The 26,576-nt window shown below is 41.8% G+C and overlaps 1 protein-coding gene across 1 annotated transcript in view; it reads left to right on the top strand.

The window, feature by feature from the left end:
* The window catches only part of GREM2 (gremlin 2, DAN family BMP antagonist), a 124,661-nt gene extending 98,287 nt beyond the window's left edge, over positions 1-26,374 (top strand). Inside the window, exon 2 of the mRNA XM_055234419.1 lies at positions 23,377-26,374. Coding sequence (XP_055090394.1) covers positions 23,378-23,884 — 507 coding nt within the window. The 5' untranslated portion in view covers position 23,377 and the 3' untranslated portion in view covers positions 23,885-26,374. The remainder of the gene's footprint in view (positions 1-23,376) is intronic.
* The last annotated feature ends 202 nt before the right edge of the window (positions 26,375-26,576 follow it).

Below are 26,576 nucleotides of genomic sequence, written 5' to 3'. Positions count from 1 at the left end.
CTAAAACCCCGAAATTTTCTCATAATTGGGAAATAATATAAATCAGGAGGTAGGTGATTTTTGTTGTTGTTGTTGTTGTTTAAATCTAGACAAGAGATTACAACCTGAGAAACAGCAAATCAAATAACATTCTTTTGGAGAGACACAGTATATGGTATTATACTTACTGGAAGTCCCTATGAAAGGAGTTTTCTTCCCAGATGCCCCCAAATGTGTTTTTAAGGTATCCTCATAAATGCTCTTCTAATAATATCATTCAAAATGAAAAGTCTAATGAAATCCCCAAGGCAGATAAATAAGTTTAGGGAACAACAGAATACAAATAAAATCACCAGTATCCATTTAATGCCTCATTTTGATAAAGAGAAAACAGACTGGATTTTCAACATCAAATCTATTAACCAGTTACACAGTTGCTCGTAATTGTGAATGTGCACATCTGACCTAAGATCATTTTGCACTTCCTAAAGAATTACTACTAAGAGTCAGGGTTGAACTTGGTGCTGTGGCGCATGCCTCTAGACTTACCTACCGGGGATACTGAGGTGGGATAATTGCTTGAGCCCAGGAGTTCAAGGCCAGCCTGGGCAACATAACAAGACCCCATCTCTTAAAAAAAAAAAAGAGTCAGGGTTGGAGAGAACTCAGTGACCTTGATTCCAAACCAAACTTCTCAGAAGTCCACGGAGTATACTTGGGGCATGGGGCGGGGGACTGCATGGGAGGTCTACCATAACGGCTTAGCTCTTTCTCATTAGAAGAAAGATCCATGATTTCAATGACTGAGATCTAGAAACCTTTAGGAGCCAGAGGAATCATCACCTAGTAATTTAGCATCAACTCTGTGGTTTAGTGGTGGTCCTTTTTATGTTCAAGAGGGGGAATTGTTCAAACAATATAGTTGGTTTGAAATACTTCCAGGACCAATGCAAACACCGAGTGGGCTGCCCAGAAACCACACATTGTTTCCCTCAGACAAAAGATAATGATGCACTAATGAGTTTTACCCTTTATTGCCCTCTCTGGAACACAGCCTCAGGAAGAAAACCCACGAAACCAAATGGTTAGTCCTCAAATTTACAATATTTTGCAATGACCCCTATCCCTTTTTCTTTAAGTGCTAGTACTTGGGTTAAGTATTTGTGTTGTTTTACTCATAAATTCCAACCTCATGTAATCTCAAAAGTGCCCTCCCAGAGAGAGAAAGGAAATGAGTAAATGAGGAAAAATAATAAAAGTCTCCCTGATATAGAATACTTCCAAGAGGCTTAAAGCACTTCTGAGATATTATCTAATTCTGACGTACTTTGATCTCATTAAAGGGGGAGAAAGTAACAGATTATTTTAACTATGGAGAGTGAAAGTGAGGCAAAAAGAAGTTGGACTAGTAGGTTCATTTAATAAAAATCATTTAGTAAATAATCAAAACTATGAATGGAGGAAATTAATACCCAATTAATTAGACTTGTAAAAGTGTATGTATTGAGGATTTGCAGGATCTGTTGGAATCATTTGTAGTTGTTTTATTGGAGAGCAAGCTTAATGGCACAATTGCACATCACTTGGACTGAAATCACCCACACCCTTCCTTAACCTCGTCAGTCCCCCTCCCCATTCCAGCTGCTATTTCTGTCCTATGTGTTTGTAAAACCTCCAAAAAGTCTTGCTTATAGGTATGATTTCTACATCCTCACCTCTTTCCTATTTAATGTGGCTTCATTTTCAAAACATTTCCACTGAAAGTGTTCTTGTTAAAGTATGTTTTGTTTTGTTCCATTTTTTGTTTGTTTGTTTGTTTGTTGTTTGAGATAGAGGCTTGCTCTGTAGCCCAGGCTGGAGTGCAGAGGCACAGAGGCTGGAGTGCAGAGGAGATCGAGTTCATTGCAGCCTCGATCTCTTGGGTTCAAACTATCCTTCTGCCTCAGCCTCCTGAGTAGCTGGGAATACAGGTGTGCACCTCCAAGCCCAGCTAATTTTTAAATTTTTTTGTGGAGATGGTGTTTCACTATGTTGCCCAAGCTAGTCTCGGGCTCCTGGCCTCATGCAATCCTCCCGCCTTGGCGTCTTGAAGTGCTGGGATTACAGGTGTGAGCTATTGCTCCTGGCCTTCTTGTTAAAGTTGATAGTACTTTTTAAGGCTGGAGGACCACAGAGCTGTTTCTTACCTCTTGTTCTTCTCTAGTTTCTGTCTAAATATGTTCATCCATATCCCTAACTTTAAGCAGTGTTCTTACTCCAGTGTGTACATTTCACTCTCACCTTTCACGTAAACTTTAGAAAACCTGAGTTTTTCAAATGTAAATCTAATAGACATCTCAAACTTAACATGGCCGAAATAGAACCCTTGAGTTCTGCCCAAAACTCTTCTTCCTCTAGTCTTGCTTACTTCAAAAACTTTGCTCCACTCTCACCTCTAATGGAATACATGACACGTTGTTTTTATTTCTGAAACACCTTTTTTTGCTGTTTTTTGAGATGGAATCTCGCTATTGTTGCCCAGGCTGGAGTATAATGATGCAATCTCAGCTCACTGAAACCTCCACCTCCTGGGTTCAAGCAATTTCCCTGCCTCAGCCTCTCGAGTAACTGAGATTACAGATGCGTGGCACCATGCCTGGCTAATTTTTGTATTTTTTGTAGAGGCAGAGTTTCACCATGTTGGCCAGGCTGGTCTTGAAGTCCTGACCTCAGGTGATCCACTCGCCTCAGCCGCCCAAAGTGCTGGGATTACAGGCATGAGTCACTGCACCTGGAGTATTTCTGAAACACTTTTAAAGCCATTTCTATCTCTTTTTCTCCACTACCACCCTAGTGCAAACTGTCATTATTTTTCATTTGTAGATTATTCCAGTAATTCTTAAATGGTCTTCCACTTCCATTCTCACCAATATACCTTCCTTTCTCTGTAAAGCAGTATGAGTTAAGTTTCCAAGACATAAAATTAGATGATGTCACTTTGCTACTCTAAACCCTGTTGTGGCTTCTAACCAAACACAGAATCCAAACATTTATCACAGTCCATAAGACCATGCATGATCTGGTCCCCATCTGCCGCAACCCCATCTCTGGATACTGGCCCCCTTGCACTGCAAGTTCCACCCATCCTGGCCTTTCTCTTCTCTTCTTCTTTTTTTTTTTTTAGATGGAGTCTAGCTCTGTCACCCAGGCTGGAGTGCAATGGTGCGATCTCGGCTCACTGCAACCTCTGCCTCCCAGGTTAAAGCGATTCTCTTGCCTCAGCCTCCCGAGTAGCTGGGACTACAGTCGCGTGCCACCACGCCCAGCTAATTTGTATATTTTTAGTAGAGACGGGGTTTCACCATGTTGGCCAGGATGATCTCGATCTCTTGACTTTGCGATCTGCCCGCCTCGGCCTCCCAAAGTGCTGGGATTACAGGCGTGAGCCACCGCCCCCGGCCTCCTTTCTCTTCTAAGAACCTGAAGAGTTTGTCCTCATCCCAGTTCATTCTCATGCTAGCTGTTCTCTCTTCTCAGACATCTGGGTATCATCCCTGCTTTTTATTCACGTCTCACGTTGCACGCCGTAGGGAAGCCCCCTAACCATTCAACCTAATTATGTCCTACCCCACACCATTCTCTCTACCATCATGTCTTTTTATGTCCTTCATAGAACTTCCTGCTATCTGAAAATATTTTATAACATTTACTAGTGTATTATCTGTGTATCCTCTCTAGAATGTAAATTCTAGGAAAGACAGGATCATATCTGCTGTATTCCTAGTGCCCACCACTGCACCTGGCACATAGTAGGCTCACAATAAGTATATGTTGAGAATGAATCAATTTACATCTCCTTGAAAGTGCTAAAGTAGTGTTGTCTAATGGAGAGTTCAGGAACAGGAATTGGGATTATAGAGGATATTAAATTTCTACTAATATCAGGGCCATAACTTTAATAACTTAAAAGAAATGTATAACAAATTCTGTCAACAAACTGAAATATGAATGTGAGTATTTTACATGAAAACTTACATGGAATGATTCCGGAAACTTTTTTATATAAAGCGTTTCAAACAAGTAAGATCTCAAATGTCATATTGCTTTTATCGTTTTTTTCTTTAAATCAATGTGTCAGGGAAGTAAGAATGTATTACAATTAGCAAAAAGCAGAGCAAGCTGCATTCAGTGGTTAAAATTATTTTCATTAAAGCCCTCTGCTTATAAGTTCTGTCACAGAAAGCTCATGTGTGAAAAGCCAGAATTATCTGGAGGGCTTGTTAAAATACAGATTGCTGGGCTCCAAAGCACCTCATCTCTTTCACAGATTTTCTCATTTAGTAGGTCTGGGGGGTGGCACAAAATGTGCGTTTCTAACAAGTTCTCGGATGATGTTTATATTACTAGTCAGGGAAGCTCACTTTAAGAAACTGATCAAGATGAATAAGTAATTCATTGCGAAAAGAAAGAAAGAGACTTAGTAGTAGGAAAGTATGTGGAATTTTAATTATAACTTCTGGAATGATTCTACTAGCCCAGTGCTGAGTTATCCAGACAAGTCACTTTTTATTTTTAAAATTTACATTTTCTATTAATGTTGAAGGATATTGTCCCATTTGATGCTGAGACTTTTCTCTTATCAATAGGTATTTATTTAACACACTATTAGAAGTTTTCATACTGATGCTCTAGTCACATATATTCTTTATTCTTCACCAGTAAATTCTTCTCTTGTATTTTTCTTGAGAAAAAATCTCCCTCAAATAATTTTCCTTTGTCCTTCACTATTCTTTTGCATTGAAATGGTAACTGGATCTTCAACATAAATCTATTATGCTTAAAAACCATTTGCCCAAGCAAACAAAAATTACAACTAAAATGGTTTGACAAGTGTACAGAGAAGATGGAAAGCACATGTTCTTTTCCCTGCTTCTGCTTAACTTCTGTCTGGTCTGCTGGCTCCTTGACCTGGTCTGGAGTTTCGAAGTGTCAGTTTCCACACTTATTCTTATTGGGATACGAGGGGGTGCAGCAGCTCTCATTCATCTTTCACTGGACCACAGACACTTGATTTCCTAAACAGATACAGTCATTCTTCGGTATCTAAAAGGGATTGGTTCCAGAATCCCCCAAGTATACCGAAATCCGCCGATGCTCAAATCCCTTTTTTCTTTGAGATGGAGTCTCGCTCTCATAGCCCAGGCTGCAGGCTGGAGTGCAGTGGCAGGATCTCGGCTTACTGCAAACTCCACCTCTCAGGTTCAAGTGATTCTCCTGTCTCAGCCTCCGGAGTAGCTGGGATTATAGGCACCCACCACCACACCCGGCTAATTTCTTTGTATTTTTAGTAGTGACAGGGTTTCACCGTGTTGGCCAGGCTGGTCTCCAACTCCTGACCTCAGGTTATCCGCCTGCCTCGGCCTCCCAAAGTGCTGGGATTACAGGCGTGAGCCAACAGGCCTGGCCTCAAGTCCCTTTCATAAAAGGCGTAAACATGGCCTATGGATATTCTCTCATGTACTCTAAATCATCTCTAGATTACTTATAATACCTAATTCAACATAAATGCTATGTAAATAGTTGTTATACTGTATTTTTATTTGTATTATTTTTTATTGTGTTATTTTTCATTGTTTGGGTTTCTTCCTGAATATTTTTGACAGGCAGATGTGGAACCTGTGGATATGGAGGGCTGACTATACTCAAACTTATCAAATGTTAGAGCTCAAGGTCTCTTAGTGAGAAACTAATGCTACTTCTAGATACCTAACTTACCATAATAATCCAAAATTAATATGTACACTACTGTTCAAAACAGTATTACTTGTAAAGCTGAAAACTGGAAACAACCTAAACAGAAGAATAATTAACTACTTTGAACACACATATGTGTTAGATTATATAGTCATTGAAAGTTACTTGTAGTTGTCATTAATGTTTTCTAAATTCTCCAAAATTTCTACAAATAGCAAAGAATTTTTGTAACCAGAATAAAATTAATTTAAAGACAAAAGGATTAAGTTTTTTAAAAAGAAAAGCTGGTTAACTTGGTTCATACCTAGTGCCACTTTCTACTTAATGCAGACATCTCTTTTTTGTCTCCTGGAAGAATAATCACAAAACCTTCATTTACGTATTTTCTCAGAGAAAAAGAGAACAATATTTGATTTTTTATTAATTTAAATGTTAACCACAAACTCAATTTGTTCATCGAATAGTTTTAAAATAAGTGGAACTTTTAAATCACCACTTTAATTAATGTCTCTGCTAATTCGTTTCTTTTAATTGAGGTGAAATTCACGTAACATAACATTAACCATCTTAGGTGCACAATTCAGTGGCCTTTAGTACTGAAAAGTGTTGCAAAGTTTTGCAACCACCAGCTCTATCTAGTTCCAAAACATTTTTATTGCCCCCAAAAGAAACCCCGTACTCATTAAGGAGCTGTTCTCCTTTTCTCCCTCCAACCCCGGCCCCTGGCAACCACCAGTCTGCAATCTGTCCCTGTGGATTTACATATTCCGGATACCATTTGATTTTTTTTTTTTTTTTTTTTTTTTTTGCGACGGAGTCTCACTCTGTCGCCCAGGCTGGAGTGCAGTGGCGCTATCTCTGCTCAGTGCAAGCTCCGCCTCCCGGGTTCACGCCATTCTCCTGCCTCAGCCTCCCGAGTAGCTGAGACTACGGGCGCCCGCCACCCCTCCCAGCTAGTTTTTTTTGTATTTTTACTGGATAGGGAGTTTCACCATGTTAGCCAGGATGGTCCCAATCTCCTGACCTTGTGATCCACCTGCCTCAGCCTCCCAAAGTGCTGGGATTACAGGTGTGAGCCACCACACCCAGCCTACCATTTGCTTTTTAAAGAGCTATAATTATTTTTATAAATGGATGTATTGAGTAAGAATACTTCTCCCAGTCTCTCTGCTCATTGGTCTTAGCTTTGCTCTGGAGTAGCCCAGGAAGGCTTAACCGTAGCTTCCACATGACAGCACTTCCAATATTTGCCAGCAGCTCTCAGGGATCATGATTTCTTGACACCCCATCACTACCCTCTCCAGTACTTACTTCCACCAAATACATATGATCTTCTTCGTATTGAATATGCAGAATGCCTTCTATGACCCCTTCCACCATAACAGACGCCTGCCTACAGATTCTCTTGCGCTTCTTAAGTTCCCATTCAATGTGTGTTGCCTGAAAGAGATTCAAACTTCATGGGAAAGTGGGGAGAGAAAGGGGCAGGGAGGTCATAAGAGTCAAATGAGCACCGGGCGCAGTGGCTCATGCTTGTAATCCCAGCACTTTAGGAGGCTGAGGCGGGCGGATCACCTGAGGTTGGGAGTTTGAGACCAGCCTGACCAACATGGAGAAACCCTGTCTCTACTAAAAATACAAAATTAGCTGGGCTTGGTGGCGCATGCCTGTAATCCCAGCTACTCGGAGGCTGAGGCAGGAGAATCACTTGAACCCAGGAGGCAGAGGTTGCAGTGAGCCAAGATTGTGCCATTGCACTCCAGCCTGGGCAACAAGAGTGAAACTCTGTCTCAAAAAAAAAAAAAAAAAATCAAATGAGCTGGCTCCTGGGTCCTGCTTGGACATGTATGCTGACCTTCACTACACCTGAGTTGGAGTGAGCCAGGTCCCTGGTTCACACCCTGTCCACTGGGCCCGGTGCAGGGGCCTCCCTCAACATGACCCTCCATAGAGCTGCAGAAGGCACAGCACACAGGCTCAAGAAGAAAGGCATCCTAATTGGAAACATATGTCACAATTACTTTCAAATCATCTCGCTCACATCTTCCTGTCACAAATCATTAAAGAAGTCCTCTACTCTAAACATGGGGAAATTGCTCAAAGAAAGAAGAGATGTTAGATCTAAATTTCAATTAACTCTAACACTGATTGCTACGTATCACTGCATTAGTCTCTGGTCCTTATTAATGAGGATATAATTAATGAAGTTTTCCCCAGGCAATGGACCAGAGCCCAAATAATTACATTTTAGACAAATAATTTGGGCTTTGTTTTTCAGAGTATGGGGTGCTTATTAAAAATATCAATTCTCAGGTTCCAGCTCAGATCTTGAGTCAGGGAATTCCAGAAGTACATGGACCTGGAATCTGCATTCCCAGGTGTGTTGTGTTCATAATGAAGTTTGAGATCCACTTATACAAGAAAAAGAGAGTCCTTTATTGAATTTGTGTTGCATACCAGTAATAGATTATTCATAGAACTTGCTCTGTGGAAAAATGTGCCAATACTTGTGTTTGGAAACAATGTATTAAAAAATACTTGATAAGCTTGGCTTAAGGTATAACTGGTTCTGTTTGATGTTAACAAGAAACATTCTCTACAAATACTTCAAAAGTTCAGTAGAAGTCCTTTTTATTTACATTATTATAATTAGGCTGATCCTAGGAAAGATCTAAACAGTTATAAAAGGCAGAATGGACACGAAACATCACGAGCACATGTGCACTCAGTAAATATTTGCTGCATGAATGGTACACTTACATTTGCTTTATTTCCAAAATAAAAAGGCCAAGGAATGATTCTCCTAACCTCCCAGACGTTCCCCTTCTCAAATATCAGTTATATTCTGGCTGTTTGAATATGAGCAATTACAACATCTACAGCTTCCCTGAAACATTACATGTGTGTTCTTTCATTCAATAAATATGTATTGGTCATCTACTATGTGTCCAGGACCTGTGCTAAAATCCAGAGATATGGTGGTGAACAAAACAGACTTAGTCTCTACCCTGATGAAGTTTTCCACTGTAGAGAGCTAGTAAGGTTAGGTATTTGGAGGAGAAGGTTAATTATTTGAGAAACAAGCAAAATTTCAGAAAAAATAGACGGAATTTCAAGCCCAGGCACCAGCTCGGCACGTACCTCGTTGTTTAGCTTTTCAGGATGATGTATCTTGGGTTCCCAATGCTGTGGGTCAGAAAACATTTTCCATCCTCTCTAGTAATTTCATTTACTTCACTTAGAGTAGATCCTTAAATATTTGGAAGGGCAGATGAATTATGGTTTATCAGCAACATTTTAAAGCATAGTCAACAGGATTCTGTACACACTGTCTTTACTTCCTCCTCACTGCAATCTTGTTTCCCTCCCACCCCCACCCTCCTTCTCTGAAATTCTTCCACCAAGGTGACCTCTCTTCATCCAGTGAAGACTTTTCAGCCTTTCCCTCATCTGCCTTCTTATAGCCTTTGCTATTCCTGCTTTTCCTTGTCTTCGTTTGTAGATTTCCTTGCTTCCTTGAAAAGCTGGTATTCCAGCCAGGCACAGTGGCTCATGCCTATAATCTCAGCATTTTGGGAGGCCGAAGCAGGCGTATCACTTAAGGTCAGGGATTTGAGATCACCTTGGCCAACAGGGTGAAACCCTGTCTCTACTAAAAATACAAAAATTAGCCGGGCATGGTGGTACACGCCTGTAATCCCAGCTACTTGAGGCTGAGGCAGGAGAATCGCTTGAACCCAGGAGGCAGAGGTTGCAGTGAGCCGAGATTGCACCACTGCACTCCAGCCTGGGCAAAAAGAGCGAGAGAAAGAAAGAAAAAGAAAGAGAGAAAAGAGGGAGGGAGAGAAGGAGGAAGGAAGGAAGGGAGGGAGGGAGGGACGGAGGAAGGAAGGAAGGAAAGAAGGAAGGAAGGAAGGAAGGAAGGAAGGAAGGAAGGAAGGAAGGAAGGAAAGAAAGAAAAAGCTGGTGTTCCCCCGAGTTTCACTCTCATCCCACTTTTCTTCTTACTCTACCGCTCAGTAATCTTATTACCCACACAGAGCTGGGCATTGCTGCAGAGCAATTTTCTGAGGCCCATGTTCTACCAGACGTCTTTCATTCCTTGTGCCATAGAAACTCCCCGCCCTGCCCAAAACCAGCTCTTCCTCTGATATTCTCTATCATGGTGAATACCGGCCCCGGCTCCAGCCCCATCATCCAGTTGCCTGAAGCAGCTACCTAGATATCCCCCTTCTTCATTGTTGCGTCACTCAATCCCTTCAATACGCTAAAGCCCAAACATCTAAAATGTTTCCTTCACCCCTAGCCCCATCACCACTTAGCTCAGGCTCACGTTGTCTTTCATGGCTTACTCAAACAGCCAATTCCCTAGCCTCCAATGTCCAGGTTTATTGTCCCTTTTGGTTTCTTTGTCTTATTCCAGGGAGGAAGTCAATGTCTTATTCTTCTTTGTATCTCAAACCTTAGGAAGGTGCATGGAACATGGAAAATGAATGAATGAATAAATTAATGTGCACAACTTTAACAAAAGTGCTGCCTAGCATAGCCTCATAAATGGAGAATGCTTTTGGCGTTGGTATTCATTTTTAATCCGTTTTCAACACTTTTTTTCTTCACTTTTTCCGTAACTCCATATCCACTGGCATGTTTTAAGTCTCCTGGTTGTCTCTGATTATGTTTGTTTTCCTTGGTTGAGAGCCTTGAATTTGCACTCTAATTTGTCTGAATTCAGCATCAGTTGTCAATAAAGCTAACTTGAAAAAGGCAGGGTGCGTAAGACTTAACACCGACCAAACCAGACTTCTTGTTTCAATTAAATTACTTAATATGGGACTTTCCAGTCCTCTATGGACCCATTAGCTAATAGACTGTTTTGAAAAACTGTCAGGAAAGAGAGGCTGCAGAATTCAAGAGACGTAAGTGAGTGACTAGGAGAGGAATGAAGCCTGAGGTCTTTCTTTATAACATTTTCATGTGGACATAAAATTTTTACATATCAAAGAGTTCAAGAATGACTTATGCTTCTTGCCCAGAATCATTAATGATATTCTCATGCTTGCAAATAATAGTAATATAATAATATACTTTAATACACTTCATTATACTGTTCTCCAAACATTTTTGGTTCTAAATCTATGACCTCTCACACTTTTTAATTGACATCTAAAATTTGCAGTAGATATTATTTAAAGAGTATTGCAAACTGGATCCTTTAAAATAAAATGGTTATACCACGTTTTAAAATGTCTCCAGAGGAATATAAATACCACTGCTATTTTATACCCACTATTGTACATTTTTTAAGAAAAATACATGTAGAAATACGCCTTTAAAGGAAATTTTACATTTTTTCTCCTTAATTCATATTTCATTGTAGTTCTACCCATAGAACTGTTTCATAATGGGTTTTATATATAAAAGGCTTTTCACCATATCATTCTTTTTTTTTCCTATCATTCTTTTCTGTGACAAAAAGAATGCATGTAGATTTTGATTTTAATTATGTGGTCAGATTTAAGTATTTAAATTTTGGGGATTAATTTTTTTGGCTTTTTGGATTGATTACACATTAGAGTGAAGAACAGTATTTGATAAAAAAGGCATAAATATACCCAGCAACACTGAAAAATAGGACAAAATAGCATAAATATTTTATAAATTTAGTAAACAATTATTAAATACAAAAAGGTGAATTTCAATTATTTTCGTCTCTTAAATAGATGCCCCATGAATGGAGTTTTTTTATTGTTGTTTTTGTTTTCATATATGAATACTACTTTTTCCTAGAAAGGAGACAGGGCTCAGCAGACATTCCCTACTGTGTGTGTGTATGATCATATAGTATAATCATATATGCAATATATACTGTATTAGTCGGCTATAAAGAAATATCTGAGAACTGGTAATGTATAAAGAAAAGAGATTTAACTGGATCACAGTTCTGCAGGCTGCACAGGACGCATGATGTTGGCCATCTGCTCAGCTTCTGGGGAGGCCTCAGGAAACTTACAGTCATGGTGGAAGTTGAAGTGGGAGCCAGCACTTCTCACATGGCCAGAGCAGGAGGAAGAGAGAGACAGGGGAGGTGCCACACCCTTTAAACAACTAGATCTCATGACATCTCTATCATGAGCACAGCACTAGGGGAATGGTGCTAAACCATTAGAAACTGCCCCCATGATCCAATCACCTCCTACCAGGCCTCACCTCCAACATTGGGGATTATAATTTGACATAAGATTGGGGCGGGGACATAGATCCAAACTATATCATCTATTATATATATAATATATACTAAAGAAATGTGTTCACATAAATAGAATATAATACAATGTATTTTATTAATAGCGATGTCTTGATTTCTTAAAATCCTTCAAACTTAGATGTGAAAAAAATCTAAAGCAATCATTATCAAAAAATTATTTTTGGTGATATATTAGCTGTTAGTGTAATTAGATTCTCCTTTAATTTTGGTTTAAAGAAAATTATGGGAAACAGCCTGACTTGCAAAAGGAATCGATTAGTCATTTACTTTTTAGTGAGGGTAACAATATTTAGAATTGTCCCTTTGCTTGGTGCCCTAGAGCCTTTGTTGTGTTTTAGGTGACACACCACAATAAGAGTGGGCTGGATGGGAGCTATCACTTGCTTCTGTCAAGTGCAAGAAGAGAGGCAGGAAAGGATAATCTGTCCGTTCCATTGTAGGCACTTCCTCAAGCAGATCTTGTGAAAGAAAAGAAACAAATGGAAGTTGAGGATTTGTATATTGATTCCCCTAAAACTACCCTTGTACACATACCTCTTGGAAAGCCTACGTGTAGTCCCTGAGGATTAGACATATGCTGATTTGAAGACCAGTTACCCAGAATTGCTGTAGTAAAGATGAGAAATGATAAAGAATATTAGATGAGTGATTGAAGGAGCAAAGAGGAGTGGAAGACACTTTGGAATAAAAGGAAGATAAGGACCTGTGAAAATTATTAGTACTGAACAGTTGTTTTCCATTTTTTCAAATATTCCATTTTTAATAATTATGTTCACTTCTGATTTTGATACCTAGATATGCATTAAATTATTGTGATTAAAGGCTTATGTAGAAAGTATCACTCCTATTGAGAAGTTAAGCCAGTTTCAAGCTCTTCTTTATAGTCTTTAAAACTAGAAAAAACATCACATCTATACTAGTGTAGGTAAAACCTAGTCAATCATCCAGTCCTTCATTCATTCATAAATTAATAAACATTTAAAACTATGCTCTAGACCCACGGTAAGTGACTGTGGAAACAAAGATTAAATACCCCTCTCTTCCAATCACTTAGACTCCAGTCAGGGAGAAAATGTGCAGACAATAGCTACACCATGTCTATTGGCTATATGAAGGCAGTCTGTCATGACCATGGCAAAAATAAAGAGCACAGGAAACATGTATCGTTTCACAAAGGAAATAGCATTTTAATGAAGCCTAAGTGACTAACAGTGGCCAGAGAAATAATATTTCAGGCTAAAGAAATAGCTATTTGGGAGTGGAAAGCAGCCTTGCATGTGGTAGATAGAACACATTAAGTTGTGTGCGTTTCAAGCATAAGGTGTAAGGTAAAGGGATACTATCTGATGGGACGGGAAGAAGACAAAGATTGCAGAAGGCCTATGCCTTGTGCCAAAGACTTTGAACTTGTTTGTAAGTGATGAGAAATCTTTAAAGGGTTTAACGTGAAGGAATAACACAGACAGATTTGCATGTTAAAATGTCCACTCCGATAGGAGTTGAGAAGATGGATCTGAGAGTGTGAATCTGAAGGGAGAAGGGAGCCAGTGAAGAGACTATCACAATGTTTGGATGATGAGGATCTAAACCAAAGTGGTAACAGTGGGATTAAGAAGTTAGGCATGAAAGAAAATGAGGTCTTGTCGATGGACTTAATATACGGGAAGATAAACTGGGATACTCTCCAGTAGCTATGCAAAAGTGATGTAAATACTAAAGAATTGAACTCACGAACACAAAGTCCAGAGGTCAGCAATTCCAGGGCTGCTGAGTACAGTGGCTTAATAACATAATCAAGAATCCAGTTGCTTTCCATTTTGTGCCCTATACTGCAAAGATTTGACTTGCATCCCATGATTGCCTCCTCATGAATGCTGCTATAGCCTCACTCGTCACATCCTTGCCTAACCACAATAAAGACCTGAACGGTAGTTTCTCCCAGCATCTCTCTTTTTATCAGGGAATAAAAACTTTTCCAAGGACGCTGCATCTTGCCTCACAGTTACCTTATTGCCCATGTTTAAATCAATCGCTTGCAAGGAGAGTGGAATAACCAGTTGGCTTGGACCAACCAACTTTCAACTCCACGGTGTGTAGAAAGGTCTATGAAGAACTTGAAATCCAATACCTGAACAAATTATGGTTCTGTTAGTGAGGAAGAATGGAGATCTTGACTCTCAGGAAGTAAGTGAACAGAGTCTGTTCAAATTCAACTTTCTGGCTGAGGTGAAAGGATCAGTGCTGTTCTGTTCATTGGGATAGCATCTGTCAGAGGAAGAGCAGATGAGTGGGAAGATATGATAAGATTTGGAACATATAGAATTCCAGGTGCCTACAGGACATTTGGGGAATATTTGATAGGCAGCTGAGTAGAGGGTTTGTGAGTCATGAGCAGAGAGCTAGTTGAAGTTGTAGGCATGAATGAAATTCTTAGTAGAAATGTGAGGAATGAGAAGACAGGGTTATGGAAAAATTCTTGGGGAACACCAACCTTTAAGAGGAGAGCACAGAAAGAAAAATCATGAACAGATATTGGAAGAGTGAAGCAAAACAATTAAAAATATTTTCTCAAGAGTTCCAGAGGAAAAAGGGGTTACAGTGATAGTTTCATCAGGCTTTGCTATGTGCTCTGTCACCATTCCTGCAAACTAACATAACAGCAAGTATAATGAAGTAGCTTGAAGTAAGAGTGAACAGGAAAAGTTGGTGGGTTGCATGGACAGGATGTTTTTGATTTTGTTCAAAGCATTTTAGACAGGCCTCTTGACTTTTTATGTATACAGAGACATAAAAGCTATACTCTGCTCCGAGGGAAGTGGACGTCTGCTATTTTAGCTCTCACTGGACACAGAATGCTGTCCTAGGAAGGTCAAAGAGGGGGTCTTTGGGGTGTGGAATCATGAGAGCATGATTGGTGTTTCGGGCAGCAGCCTAAAATCTTTATCTGAAAAAAGAAGATATTAGGTACTGCCTAATGGCTGCAGAGAACAATGTCACTGGCTGTAAAATTCTAATAGATAGCTTCTGATTTCTTCCTTCCTTTCAAATAAAACTCATGGTCCTTTTCGTTCAGAGGGTTCTTGGGTTTTGATGTGATTTCAGTGTCACATTCTTCTGACAGCAACAGGGTCCAGAGGGTGGCAAGTGCCATTAACACCACTTTACAGGGGAGAACCCAGAGAAGCCTGGGAGTGAGTCACACAGGGTCACAACATGGGCAGCTCAGGGCCCAGAAACCATGTTCTCCCTCCCATTCCCACGTGGATGTGACCCAGAGAGAAGCAGCCCATGTGTGTATAAACGCACAGCTTTCCAAGCGCTTCCTCATTCATCTCCTTATTTAATTTAATGCTTTGCTGCCATCTTGCTTCAGCATTCCATTTCCTATCCTGAATTTATCCCAACAATTTCTTCAAAGATTTAGAACGTTGATTACAAATTCCCTAATGGTGCATTTGCTGTCCAGAAGTCAAAGTAAGTAATGATAGTATCATTTCTTCTCTGTTGAAAACCTTTTTAAGAAAACATAATATAATTTTTCCAGATGAAATTAAGCTTCTCCTGGAACAAAATGATAGTCAATGTTCCACTCAGGCAATGTCACTTGGAAAAGTAAATGAATCCATTTGGATTTCAAACTTCTGAGTCATGTGGGATGCCCTGATCTTTCTGCTTTGAAGTCACTTCCTATTACTTCCATGACAGTTCAGAAGATTTATAGTTGGAAATTCTTATTTTTCCTTTCCTCATATTTCAATTTCTCTCACTTCGGGTAAGTTGTAATCATTTGTTTTCAGTCACACAGCCATGGCATTTGAGCTTGATGTACAATCAGCGATGCAAATTAAAATCATCATAAGATGCCATCTCAAATGTCTCAGATAGGCAAAAGGTGATGAATCCGGTAACACCAAGAATTAGCAAATATGTGCACCAGCAGGGACTCACATATCACCCAGGGGAAAGGATACCGGTACCAGCATTTGGAAAGCAACTTGGCACAACTTAGTTAAGCTCAAGTTGAACACATCCTATGACCCAGCATTTCCACTGCCCGGTGTCTCCTCTAGAAAAACTCTAACAGATGGGCATAAACACGTGCAAAAATGTTCAGTGCAGCACTATTGGCAATAGTGAAAAACTAGAAGGAAAACAACTCTTCCTCCATAAGCTGAATGAATAAACTGTGCTTTAATATTCAGTGGTGGGATCAACAGGCTCCTTCTACAGATCCCAAACACATATTTTGGGGGGAAACAGTTGCAAAAGAAGAGTGTGATATAATTTATGTAAAGATTATCGGCTGGGCATGGTAGCTCACGTTTGTAATCCTAGCACTTTGGGAGTTCGATGTGGATGGATCACTTGAGGCTAGGAGTTCGAGACCAACGTGGCCAACATGGTAAAACCTCGTCTCTACTAAAAATATAAAAAAATTACAGGCATGATGGCGGGGACCTGTAATCCCAGCTACTTAGGAGGCTGAGGCAGGAGAATCGCTTGAACCCAGGAGGCGGAGGTTGCAGTGAGCTGAGGTCGCACATTGCACTCCAGCCTAGGCAACAAGAACAAAACTGCGACTCAAAAAAAAAAAGATTATCCCCACACACAAACATACTCTGATACACAGAACATAAGCAGCAAAAGCAGCAACAGGAACCATGAATACCAACTTCAGGATGCTGGTCATTTCAGTGAGGGATGAGGAGATAGGAGAGCATTTTAGCTTTACTTACATTACGTTTTCAAAACTGAAAGAGAGATTGCAAAATAAAAATGGGAAATGTCAGTATTGTTTTCATCTTTCTGGTGAGTACCTATTGTTATATTTTCTGTTTTGCTCTCTGTTTGAAATGTTTCATAGTTAGAAATTTTAAAATTGAAAGCTACTTTTCTGGCAAAAGAGTTCAACATTAAAGAGAAGGCAAAGATTGAATTGGATAGAAAATGTTTGGAGCAGGACTTAGCAAAGTGTTTCTGTAAAAGGCCAGAAAGTAAATATTTTAGACCATGGGCATTATATTATCATGTCTCCACCGCTCACTCTGCCCTTATAGCACCAAAGCAGCCATAGACTAAATGAGTGGCTGTGGCTGTGTTCCAACACAACTTTATTTACAAAACAGATCTCAGGTTGGGTTTGGCCTGTGGGCCATAGTTTGCCTTAGTTTATAGAAGCTGGGGGTAAGTGGTTTCAGCAAGCAAGCAATCTTTGGCTGCGAGGATGATCCTTGATCCCGGGGCCAAGAAACATCGACCTGTATCTCTAAAGGTTTAATGGAAGAGCCAGACCACCACCCTTCCAGCCTAAGAATCCAAGTCATCGATGAAATGCCTTTAGTAGTTGAGGCTGTGGCAGTACTAAATCTCATAAAAATGACCTCTGAAGTGTAATCTTTTGGGAGTTTCGTTTGGTTCTGCAATGGTTTTCACTTGGGTAATGGGAGCAAGTTTATCCCAGGTGTGCCTATCAGTATTCAGCTATTCAGCCCTGGGGACTTCCCTCCAACTTTCCAAGAACGCCATAAAATCCTCAGGTTGTAGAAAAAGTTTCAGCCCCACGCCATTCACCATTCCTGCACAGCCCATGGCTAACTTGATTTGACTTCTCAAACTCAAGAAGGCCACTCTGGGAGTGAGTTCATCAGCTTAGCTGTACCCTTAGCCATTGGTCACTTGCATTTGCCTGTCAGGAAGGATGACTCAGCACTACTGTATTCTTTCCTAGAAATCAGGAAGTTTTATTGTTCAAGCTCCTATTGTAGAACCCCTGTTCAGGTCTTGCCACTTTTAGGAACGGCTGATAGAAGGGGCCTGTGATAGATTCTTCAGTTGCCTAAATACTAGCTTGCTTTGGCCTGCGCAGTCCTTATTCTGGTATCTACAGAGGCCAGGCCCGAGGGCGTTCACTTAAAAGGAAAGCACTTCCACTACCTCTCTCTTTGCACAACCAACTTTGGCCAACCCAGTCTGCTTAGACCATCAGCATTTACAGTCCTGGCACCCCTTGCAAATTGAGAACATGGTCAGGCCGGAAAGATGGTTAATAAAACCAACAGGATTTATTTATGAGTTTCTTCTGATACAAGCCAAATACAAGATGTGAGAATAAAATGAAGTATCCTAGTGCTGTCGTTACTGGCAGGGGTGGCAACATTCCTGAGAGGTTAATTGTGTGCCAACCATTTTTCTGATTAGCAAAGTGGTTCAGGACAGAGTGGGACTTTCTATAAAGTGCTAAATGCAGGTCCTGGCGGGGCCGCTGACATGCTTGTGCAGGGATGGTGAGCGAACGGACAGAGGCAAGCACGTTCTCTCTCCTGGTGAACTCTGCACAGCCAAGGGCCAGCAGTGTAGGTGCTGTTAGCAGTTGCTGGCCCAACTGCCTGAATGCTCTGAAGTAGGAGGATACAGCCTCACAGTCACTGTGGGTCACCATGGCCAAACACCTCTTGCCTGCTTACCTGTCTGACAGTGAGATGCCAGATCCTTGGCCATCTTACTATCTATGTGTGAAGGAGAAAAGAAACGAGATGTAGGAAAGGAAAGAGAGAAGAGACTGACTTGGCCCCAGTCATCGAGATTTCCTCAACCTCTTTTCCCCCTTCCTGAAAATCGAAGGTTTGCATTTTTGCTTAGCTTCCTGTGAGACGTAACTTCTAAGGATGATTGCCAGATGTTTTGAAAACATGTTAATGAGTTCAAAGAATGCCCAGCACCACATCTAATACTATTGGCCCTAAGAGTTTTTGCCTCAAATTGATCTGATTTAGCTCTGTTAGCTCTGTCTTAGCTCTGTTCTCTCTGATAAGATCGAGGACCTGTTGAAGGAAAGCGTGCATTTTTGAGCCTATCAACCATGCATGTGAAGCTGTTACTGGAGCTAGGAATTGAGGACCAGACTGGCTCTGTCAATCTTTCCTGGCTGGGACTTGCAAACTCCTGGTTATGTTTACTCAGAATGTTAATAATTTCGGAAATTATTAAAATGGAACCAAAATACTTTCTTTTTAAGAGGTTATTGAGATCACAAATCATTCCACAAATATAATAAGCTATGTAAGGGGAGTGAGTCCAATACTTGACACTTGGCCTGAGCCAGCTGGAAGCGCGGCCGTTTTCATATGACATTTCATGTGTGCAACTAAGGAGGCATGAGAAAAACCCTTTAAAAATGAGGCGTTACAATTTTAATTATTGTGCTGGACAAAATGTTTTCGCAAAAAAAAACTTCCTTTTTTTTCTCCTTTCTGCTTTCAATTTTTTCTTTACTCCCTTTGCCCAGTGTCATCGACAGTACCAAACCCCTTTGCTTTTGCCCACATCGTCGCCCTGAGGAATCCTGTTCAGATTTCAAGGGACCCACTTAGTTGTGACTTCCTAAGCACCTCCTTCTCCTTCTCCAGGTAGAACCGATGCTTTTCCCTTTTGCCCTTACTATCCTTTATGGCCATTGGATCCCATCAGAATTAGGTGAGGCAATTTTTAGAAATACAGATATGAAGCCCCACCCCAACACTACTGACCCAGAATGCTTTGGGGCCTGTATCAAAAGATCTCATGTACTCCATAAATATATATACCTATTATGTACCCACAAAAATTAAAAATTAAAAAAAATTTAATTAAAACTTCTTTTGAAAAGAATGCTTCTTGAGCCCAGGAATGTGCACTGTAAAGTACCACAGGTGATTCAGATGCCATTGGTCACAGGATCACCACCACAAGGACCCAGGCCATTGTTCCTAAATACCTTTGTCACGCAGCATTTGCATGCCTTTCTCTAGCTTCTTAATTACAGACTTGTTGAAGGCAATGACCTGTATAGTATCCATATTTCGTTCAACATTTTTTTTTTTTTTTTGAGATGGAGCTTCACTCTTGTTGCCCAGGCTGGAGTGCAATGGCACAATCTCGGCTCACCGCAACCTCTGCCTCCTGGGTTCAAGCGATTCTCCTGCCTCACCCTCCCAAGTAGCTGGGACTACAGGTGTGTGCCACCACGCCCAGCTAATTTTTTTTTTATTTTTAGTAGAGACGGGGTTTCACCATTTTGGCCAGGCTGGTCTCAAACTCCTGACCTCAGGGGATCCGCCCACCTTGGCCTCCCAAAGTGCTGGGATTACAGGCATGAGCCACCGCGCCTGGCCTTAACACATTTATTGAGTGCCTACTGTACATCAGGCACTGTTCTGAGAGCAGGAGACATGGCAATGAACAAAACAGGCAGGCCTTCTCTCTCGGACCTTACATTCCCAGGAGAAAAGTCAGACAAGAAAGACAAGTGCGATTATGAAATACTATCTCATTAGATGATAAGTTCCCTGGAGGAAGATAAAGCAGGGAAGGAGGAGATGGTGACGTCCACGACGGTGGTGAAGGTAACATTAAGCCTTCGCTACAGCGGTGGTAACTGAGCAAAGAGTTGAAGACTGTGAGGAAGAAGGCCAAGTAGACATTTGGGAGAAAGACAAGGTAAGGCTCTAGAGCACAAGAATGCCAAGCTCATTCTAGAAACAGATGGGCTGTTTCCAGTATGGCTGGAGCAGAGTGAGCAAGTGGGAGAGAGGACGGAGGAGGCTGGTGAGATGCAGGGGAGCGGGGAGATCTTGTAAAGGCTCGTCCGACCCTGTGAGAACTTTGCCTTAGCCTGGCGCAGTGGCCTGTAATCCCAGCACTTTGGGAGGCCGAGGCGGGCAGATCACTTGAGGTCAGGAGTTCGAGACCAGCCTGGCCAACATAGTGAAACCCTGTCTCTACTAAAAATACAAAAATTAGCTGGACCTGGTGGTGCACGCCTGTAATCTCAGCTACTTGGGAGGCTGAGGCGGGAGAATTGCTTGAATTTGGGAGGCAGAGGTTGCACTGAGCTGAGGTCGCACCACTGCATTCCAGCCTGGGTGACAGAGTGAGACTCTGTCAAAACAAAAACAAAAACGAAAAAAAACCTTTGCCTTATTCTCTAAGATACTGGAATTCACAAAGCCTATCACAGTGCTTACTCCAGAATAAACGCTCCATGAATACTTGATGAATAAAGGAATCATCTCCAAGGTAGCATGCAAAGGCCTCTTGTGGTTTAGACTTAGACTGAGACTCAGAGAAATAATTTAACCTAGATATTTTAACGTAAATATTTTTAACAAAGAGGCAGCTATACTCACCCAGAGCTCAGATTCTGGAGCCGGGATGCCTGGATTCAAATATTTCACATACTGGCTGTAGAATCTTGGCAGCCTGTCACTGCCTTAGTGTCCTCATCCATAAAATGCAGAAAATAATAGTACCTACTTCATAGAACTCTGATAATTAAATACGTTTATACATGAAAGTAAACTGTAAGTGTTTGATGTACTTTGAGAATCAGTAAATATTTGCTATTACCATTAGCATGGATATATTTGAGACATGTAAAAAATTCAAACATTTAACATAATTAATATTCAGTTTTAGTCATTTCTATATACTCATGATTGATAAATATAACATTATAACTGATATATACTGTATTACTATATGATACATATGATGTATATATAATTGTTACATGTCCATTGTAGGGTATGCATGTTAAAAGGATGGGAATTCATGGAGTCCTAGAGATGGTAAAACAGAAAATGAGTAAACGTAAAGATGATGATGATGTTGGTAACATCTACATTGGTGACAGCTACATTGGTAGCTACCATTGTAAAAAGAGATCAGAGTTCTCTATATTGCTGGGTATTAGTGTTCCTTGGGGCTACTAATAAACATACAAAAATTTAAAACGTGAATTACACTTTGAAGTCTATCTTTCACTTTAGTCAGACTTTGGCTTGCCCCCTGCAAGCCACGTTTTACATGACATAAGAATAATTTCTCTCCGATTCCCATTCCTATTGAATTTGTGTCATAGTCTCCTAATGCAAATGAGATGACACTTTGCATTGTCATCAGACAGTTTTAATACAGCTAGGGAAATTTCTATTTTTTTATTTTTTATTTTTTTTCTGAGCCGGAATCTTGCTCTGTTGCCCAGGCTGGAGTGCAGTGACGCCATCTCGGCTCATTGCAAGCTCTGCCTCGCAGATTCACGCCATTCTCCTGCCTCAGCCTCCCAAATAGCTGGGACTACAGGCACCCGCCACCACGCCCGGCTAATTTTTTGTATTTTTAGTAGAGACGGGGTTTCACCGTGTTAGCCAGGATGGTCTCGATCTCCTGACCTCGTGATCTGCCTGCCTTGGCCTCCCAAAGTCAGCTAGGGAAATTTCTTAATTCACACCTGAGAATTAGTTTCTACTAGGAGACTCTAACTTATGACTCATTTGAATGATTTGAATATCTGTGTGCTAATGTTAAATGCTAATGTTATTATTCATATGTAATAATACAGATGCAACTAGTAATTTTCCTACCCTATGTCCAGTTCTATCTTTAATACTCATTTTTAAAGAAACTTGTGAACGACACCCATCTTCTCTCTACTTTGTACTTACTAATTTTTGTAATCATATCCATGTCTGCTGGTTAACATCGATGGCTCTGGAGGTAGATGCCTGGCTGGCTTCAAATCCTGGGCGATTGTTTAGTGGTTGTGTGACCTCAGGTAAATGACTCAACTTCTGTGGGCCCCAGCCTCAATTTCCTTCACTGTAAAGTAGGGGTCATAATACCACCTCCAACTGAAGGCTATTTTTAGGATGAAATGAGATATACACGTAAATGAGATGTACTCTTAGGACGGCTCTTGGCACAAAGTAAAACACAGTAAGTGTTGAGTATTAACTATTATTGGTACTTCTGCAAACTGGCTTGAGTTCTGTCTTCCCAGCATTTGCTTTGTAATTCTGTAACTGTTCAACACGCGTATGTTTTCTAACTGCATTTACTGCATAAGTTACTGGCCATTTCGTCCGCTTCCTTGCCTTCCAGGCATTATTTGGGGTGCAGTCCTAACTGTCTACACTTGTACCATTTAATCCGTTTTCACCTCCAGCTGCCCCTGGGCAGCCATCAGTCTACCACGCCCCACCTGTCACTGCTAGTAAAACCGTACAGCGTTAAGAAGACGTGGTGGCTCACTCCTATAATCCCAGGGCTTTGGGAGACTGAGGCAGAGGAGTGCTTGAGGCCAGGAGTTCCAGACCAGCCTGAATAACATGGTGAGATCCCATCTCTATAAAAAAAAAAAAAAAGAAATTAGATGGGCATGGTGGTGCAAGCCTGTAGTTCTAGCCACACAGGAGGCTGAGGCAGGAGGAGCCCAGAGTTTGAGGCTGCAGCAAGCTACGTGCCCCTGCACTCCAGCCTGGGCAACAGAGCCAGACCATGTCTAACATAAAAAAAAATAAATAAAAGATTGATCCCGTACTCTACCGCCCTTCACAGCCAGCCCCTCTCTTTTCTCGTTGCAGGATGTTCTGGAAGCTTTCCCTGTCCTTGTTCCTGGTGGCGGTGCTGGTGAAGGTGGCGGAAGCCCGGAAGAACCGGCCGGCGGGCGCCATCCCCTCGCCGTACAAGGACGGCAGCAGCAACAACTCGGAGAGATGGCAGCACCAGATCAAGGAGGTGCTGGCCTCCAGCCAGGAGGCCCTGGTGGTCACCGAGCGCAAGTACCTCAAGAGTGACTGGTGCAAGACGCAGCCGCTGCGGCAGACGGTGAGCGAGGAGGGCTGCCGGAGCCGCACCATCCTCAACCGCTTCTGCTACGGCCAGTGCAACTCCTTCTACATCCCGCGGCACGTGAAGAAGGAGGAGGAGTCCTTCCAGTCCTGCGCCTTCTGCAAGCCCCAGCGCGTCACCTCCGTCCTCGTGGAGCTCGAGTGCCCCGGCCTGGACCCACCCTTCCGACTCAAGAAAATCCAGAAGGTGAAGCAGTGCCGGTGCATGTCCGTGAACCTGAGCGACTCGGACAAGCAGTGAGCACCGGGCCGGACGCAGCTCAGCCCCGCGCGCGCCCGGCCGCTGGGTGGCGCCGCCGCCGCCTCTGTCCCTGCCCTCCGAGCCCACTCTCACGCTGCCTGGTGTCCCCCTCAGCAGCAAGCACGTCTCTTAGGGCTGACAGTCTCCTTGTCACAAACGTGGATCGCAAGTGGAGCTTTTGCTGATGTGTTCCTGACCGACCCCGGGTCCCACCTGTGCCCCCTAAACCAGGTGGTGGATCAGGCCCGAAGGAAAATGCTGGAAAACCACCACCCGCCACCCATCCCAGCAGTCAGAGAGGACCTTTCAAGGTGATGCACTGTAAATCCGGCATTGATGTTTCCACCATGTGGAAAAGCAAGGATTTCCCTGGCCCCGCGCTGCACTCCAGCTCGCCCCCTTCCCGCGCGAAGTGAAGGATGTGTCACTTTTCTGAGCTGCCCCTCAGACCTCTCCTGCTGGTCCCTGGACCTCTGGCTGGGAGCGCTCATTCTTTTGACTGGCAGGCTGCCCTCGGTTGCTGCTGTGATGAGGATATGTGCAACCTCCATAAATATGTCGGTGGACAGGGGCGTCTCCTAATAAACCTGATACCAAGAAGACAACTTGAGCCACTTGGATCCCGAAGTGGGCTTCCAGGGAAACCTTGAGCAGAGCAGGCTACACAATCCCCCACCCTCAGTCCCCACCGCCTCTTCTTCCTCACTGTCCCCGCCCCCCATTTGTGGACTAAAGATGAACTCTGGTGTGCATGCTATTATTGCTGCAATTAGAATATTATCACACACAAAGGTCTCTATATTAACGCTGGTTTTATAAGTGACCGTATATTGTAAAGAGCTGTTAAAAGTATTATAGACCTATTCATGTATTATTTCACATGTTTTGACTCTGACTTGCAGCACCATTCTGAGTAAGGATGAAAGCAGGTGATGATCTGCCCAGAAGGTGTTTTACTCAGAAAAAAAAAAAATGCCTGGTCAGCAATTCACTGTCATGCACCTATTTTTAGATTGGGCAGGGAGATGGGAGGAGTCGTGATTTTTACTTTGAATATTATTTCACTGAAGTTACTAAGCATTGCAGCACAATGTAGAAATTGGCTTGGGATGGATAGGTATAGGGAGGGGCATTCTTGGGAAATTGATGACCGGAAACTAGAGAGCCCCTATAATGTGGAATATGCATATGTGGGGTGAAACGGTATACTATTTTCACTGCCATGACACTAAGCAAAAAATATTTTCTGTTAAAAGAAAGAGAAAAAGAAAGGGATATTTAAAAATATAAGGAGTTGAGTTGCTTTGTGGTATAGAAGGGAGTAAGGAATAAAATATATAGAATAGTAATCTAGTTGAACTGTTCTGCACAAAACATGCTTCCTTTTCAAAGAATAGACTTCAAAAAGGACGAACAAACATTAGGTCACCTTTTGTTTTTATAATGAATTGTTGACGTTTCCATGCTGTGGTCTCTTGATATAAGGAAGTAGACAGAACTTATTTTCCAGCAAAATTATATACTTCTTCTGGGTCTCTTTGCCCAGTTGCCCCAGGAAGGCTTCCCTGTGAGTAATGCTTATGGAATCTGACAAATGTGAATGAGCTGCCATTGGTGGGAATCAGTAAACGTTGAAAACCTTTCACTGATGATTCCCCGGTAAGTGCTCCTGTGAGCGGGGGCCACTTCCCTAGTATGTGAGAGAGACCCTCTGCAAGCTGCTGTGGGGACTTAGCTTCCTGGTATTAGGTAGTGATGGTGGATCTAGAGACATTCACTTGAAGAGCAAGGATTGGGGTGGGGTGGGTTGGTGAATCTATCTCAGGCCACTGCACTGCAAGGTCCATTTCTGTCGCTTCTGCAGCACCGTGAGTCCTGAGCAAGAATGTGCTGTGGCAGAGGGGGTCTTGGTTTCATAAAGGGGTATATACAGCCTGAACTCAGGAGGCAGAAATCAAAAGAAATCCTTGAGGGCTGGAACCTGAGGATAGAGAGAAAATGGAGAGAAGGGTGTTCAAGGTCAGGAGTGATTTTTGCATTTAGTGGAAAACCTCAAGTCAGACTCAGTGGCAGAACATGCAGCAGAAAAGCTGTGAAGGAAGGAAATTTACGTGATTGTAATGGAGGCTAGGGGTGGATTGGGAGGTGAGTGGAGGAGAGTCTCTGACCAGCTGCAGAGCCAACCCCTGTCATTTTATTAACATGGAACCCACACAGATAGGGGAGGGATTAAGCTAAGAACTTACAGAATGCAAACACGAGCACACTCTCTTCGAACCCAATTGTGGGTGTAGCAATGAAAGCAATATGATATGCTGCAGTGTGAAGCTCCTTCTGGGGTTATCGTATGTACAAAGTTTACCTTATAATGGCTCAAATTGTATTTAATTTTTTGTTTTGTTTATAAGTGAAGAAAAGCTATAAGTATAATGTAATTATTTTATAGGTATACTATTAAATTATAGAACAAATAAAGATAATCTAGGATTATATGTGATCCCGGTGTGATGTGCCATAAAAGTGGAATTTTTAACTTGTTGCAGTGAGCCGTGAGGCAGCACTGTGCCTTCAGAGTGTTTTTGTTCAACCATGGTGAGTTCAACCTCTAGCTTATGTCACATGATCTCCTTTGGGGTCTGGAATCTTCTAAGAGAATTAGAATCAGGCATCCAAGGAGCAGAAGTGATGGAGG

Source organism: Symphalangus syndactylus, chromosome 19 (assembly GCF_028878055.3).
Source record: "Symphalangus syndactylus isolate Jambi chromosome 19, NHGRI_mSymSyn1-v2.1_pri, whole genome shotgun sequence".
Taxonomy (NCBI): Eukaryota; Metazoa; Chordata; class Mammalia; order Primates; family Hylobatidae; genus Symphalangus; species Symphalangus syndactylus.
Note: the sequence above shows the minus strand (reverse complement) of the source record. Positions and strands in the feature narration are given on the sequence as shown.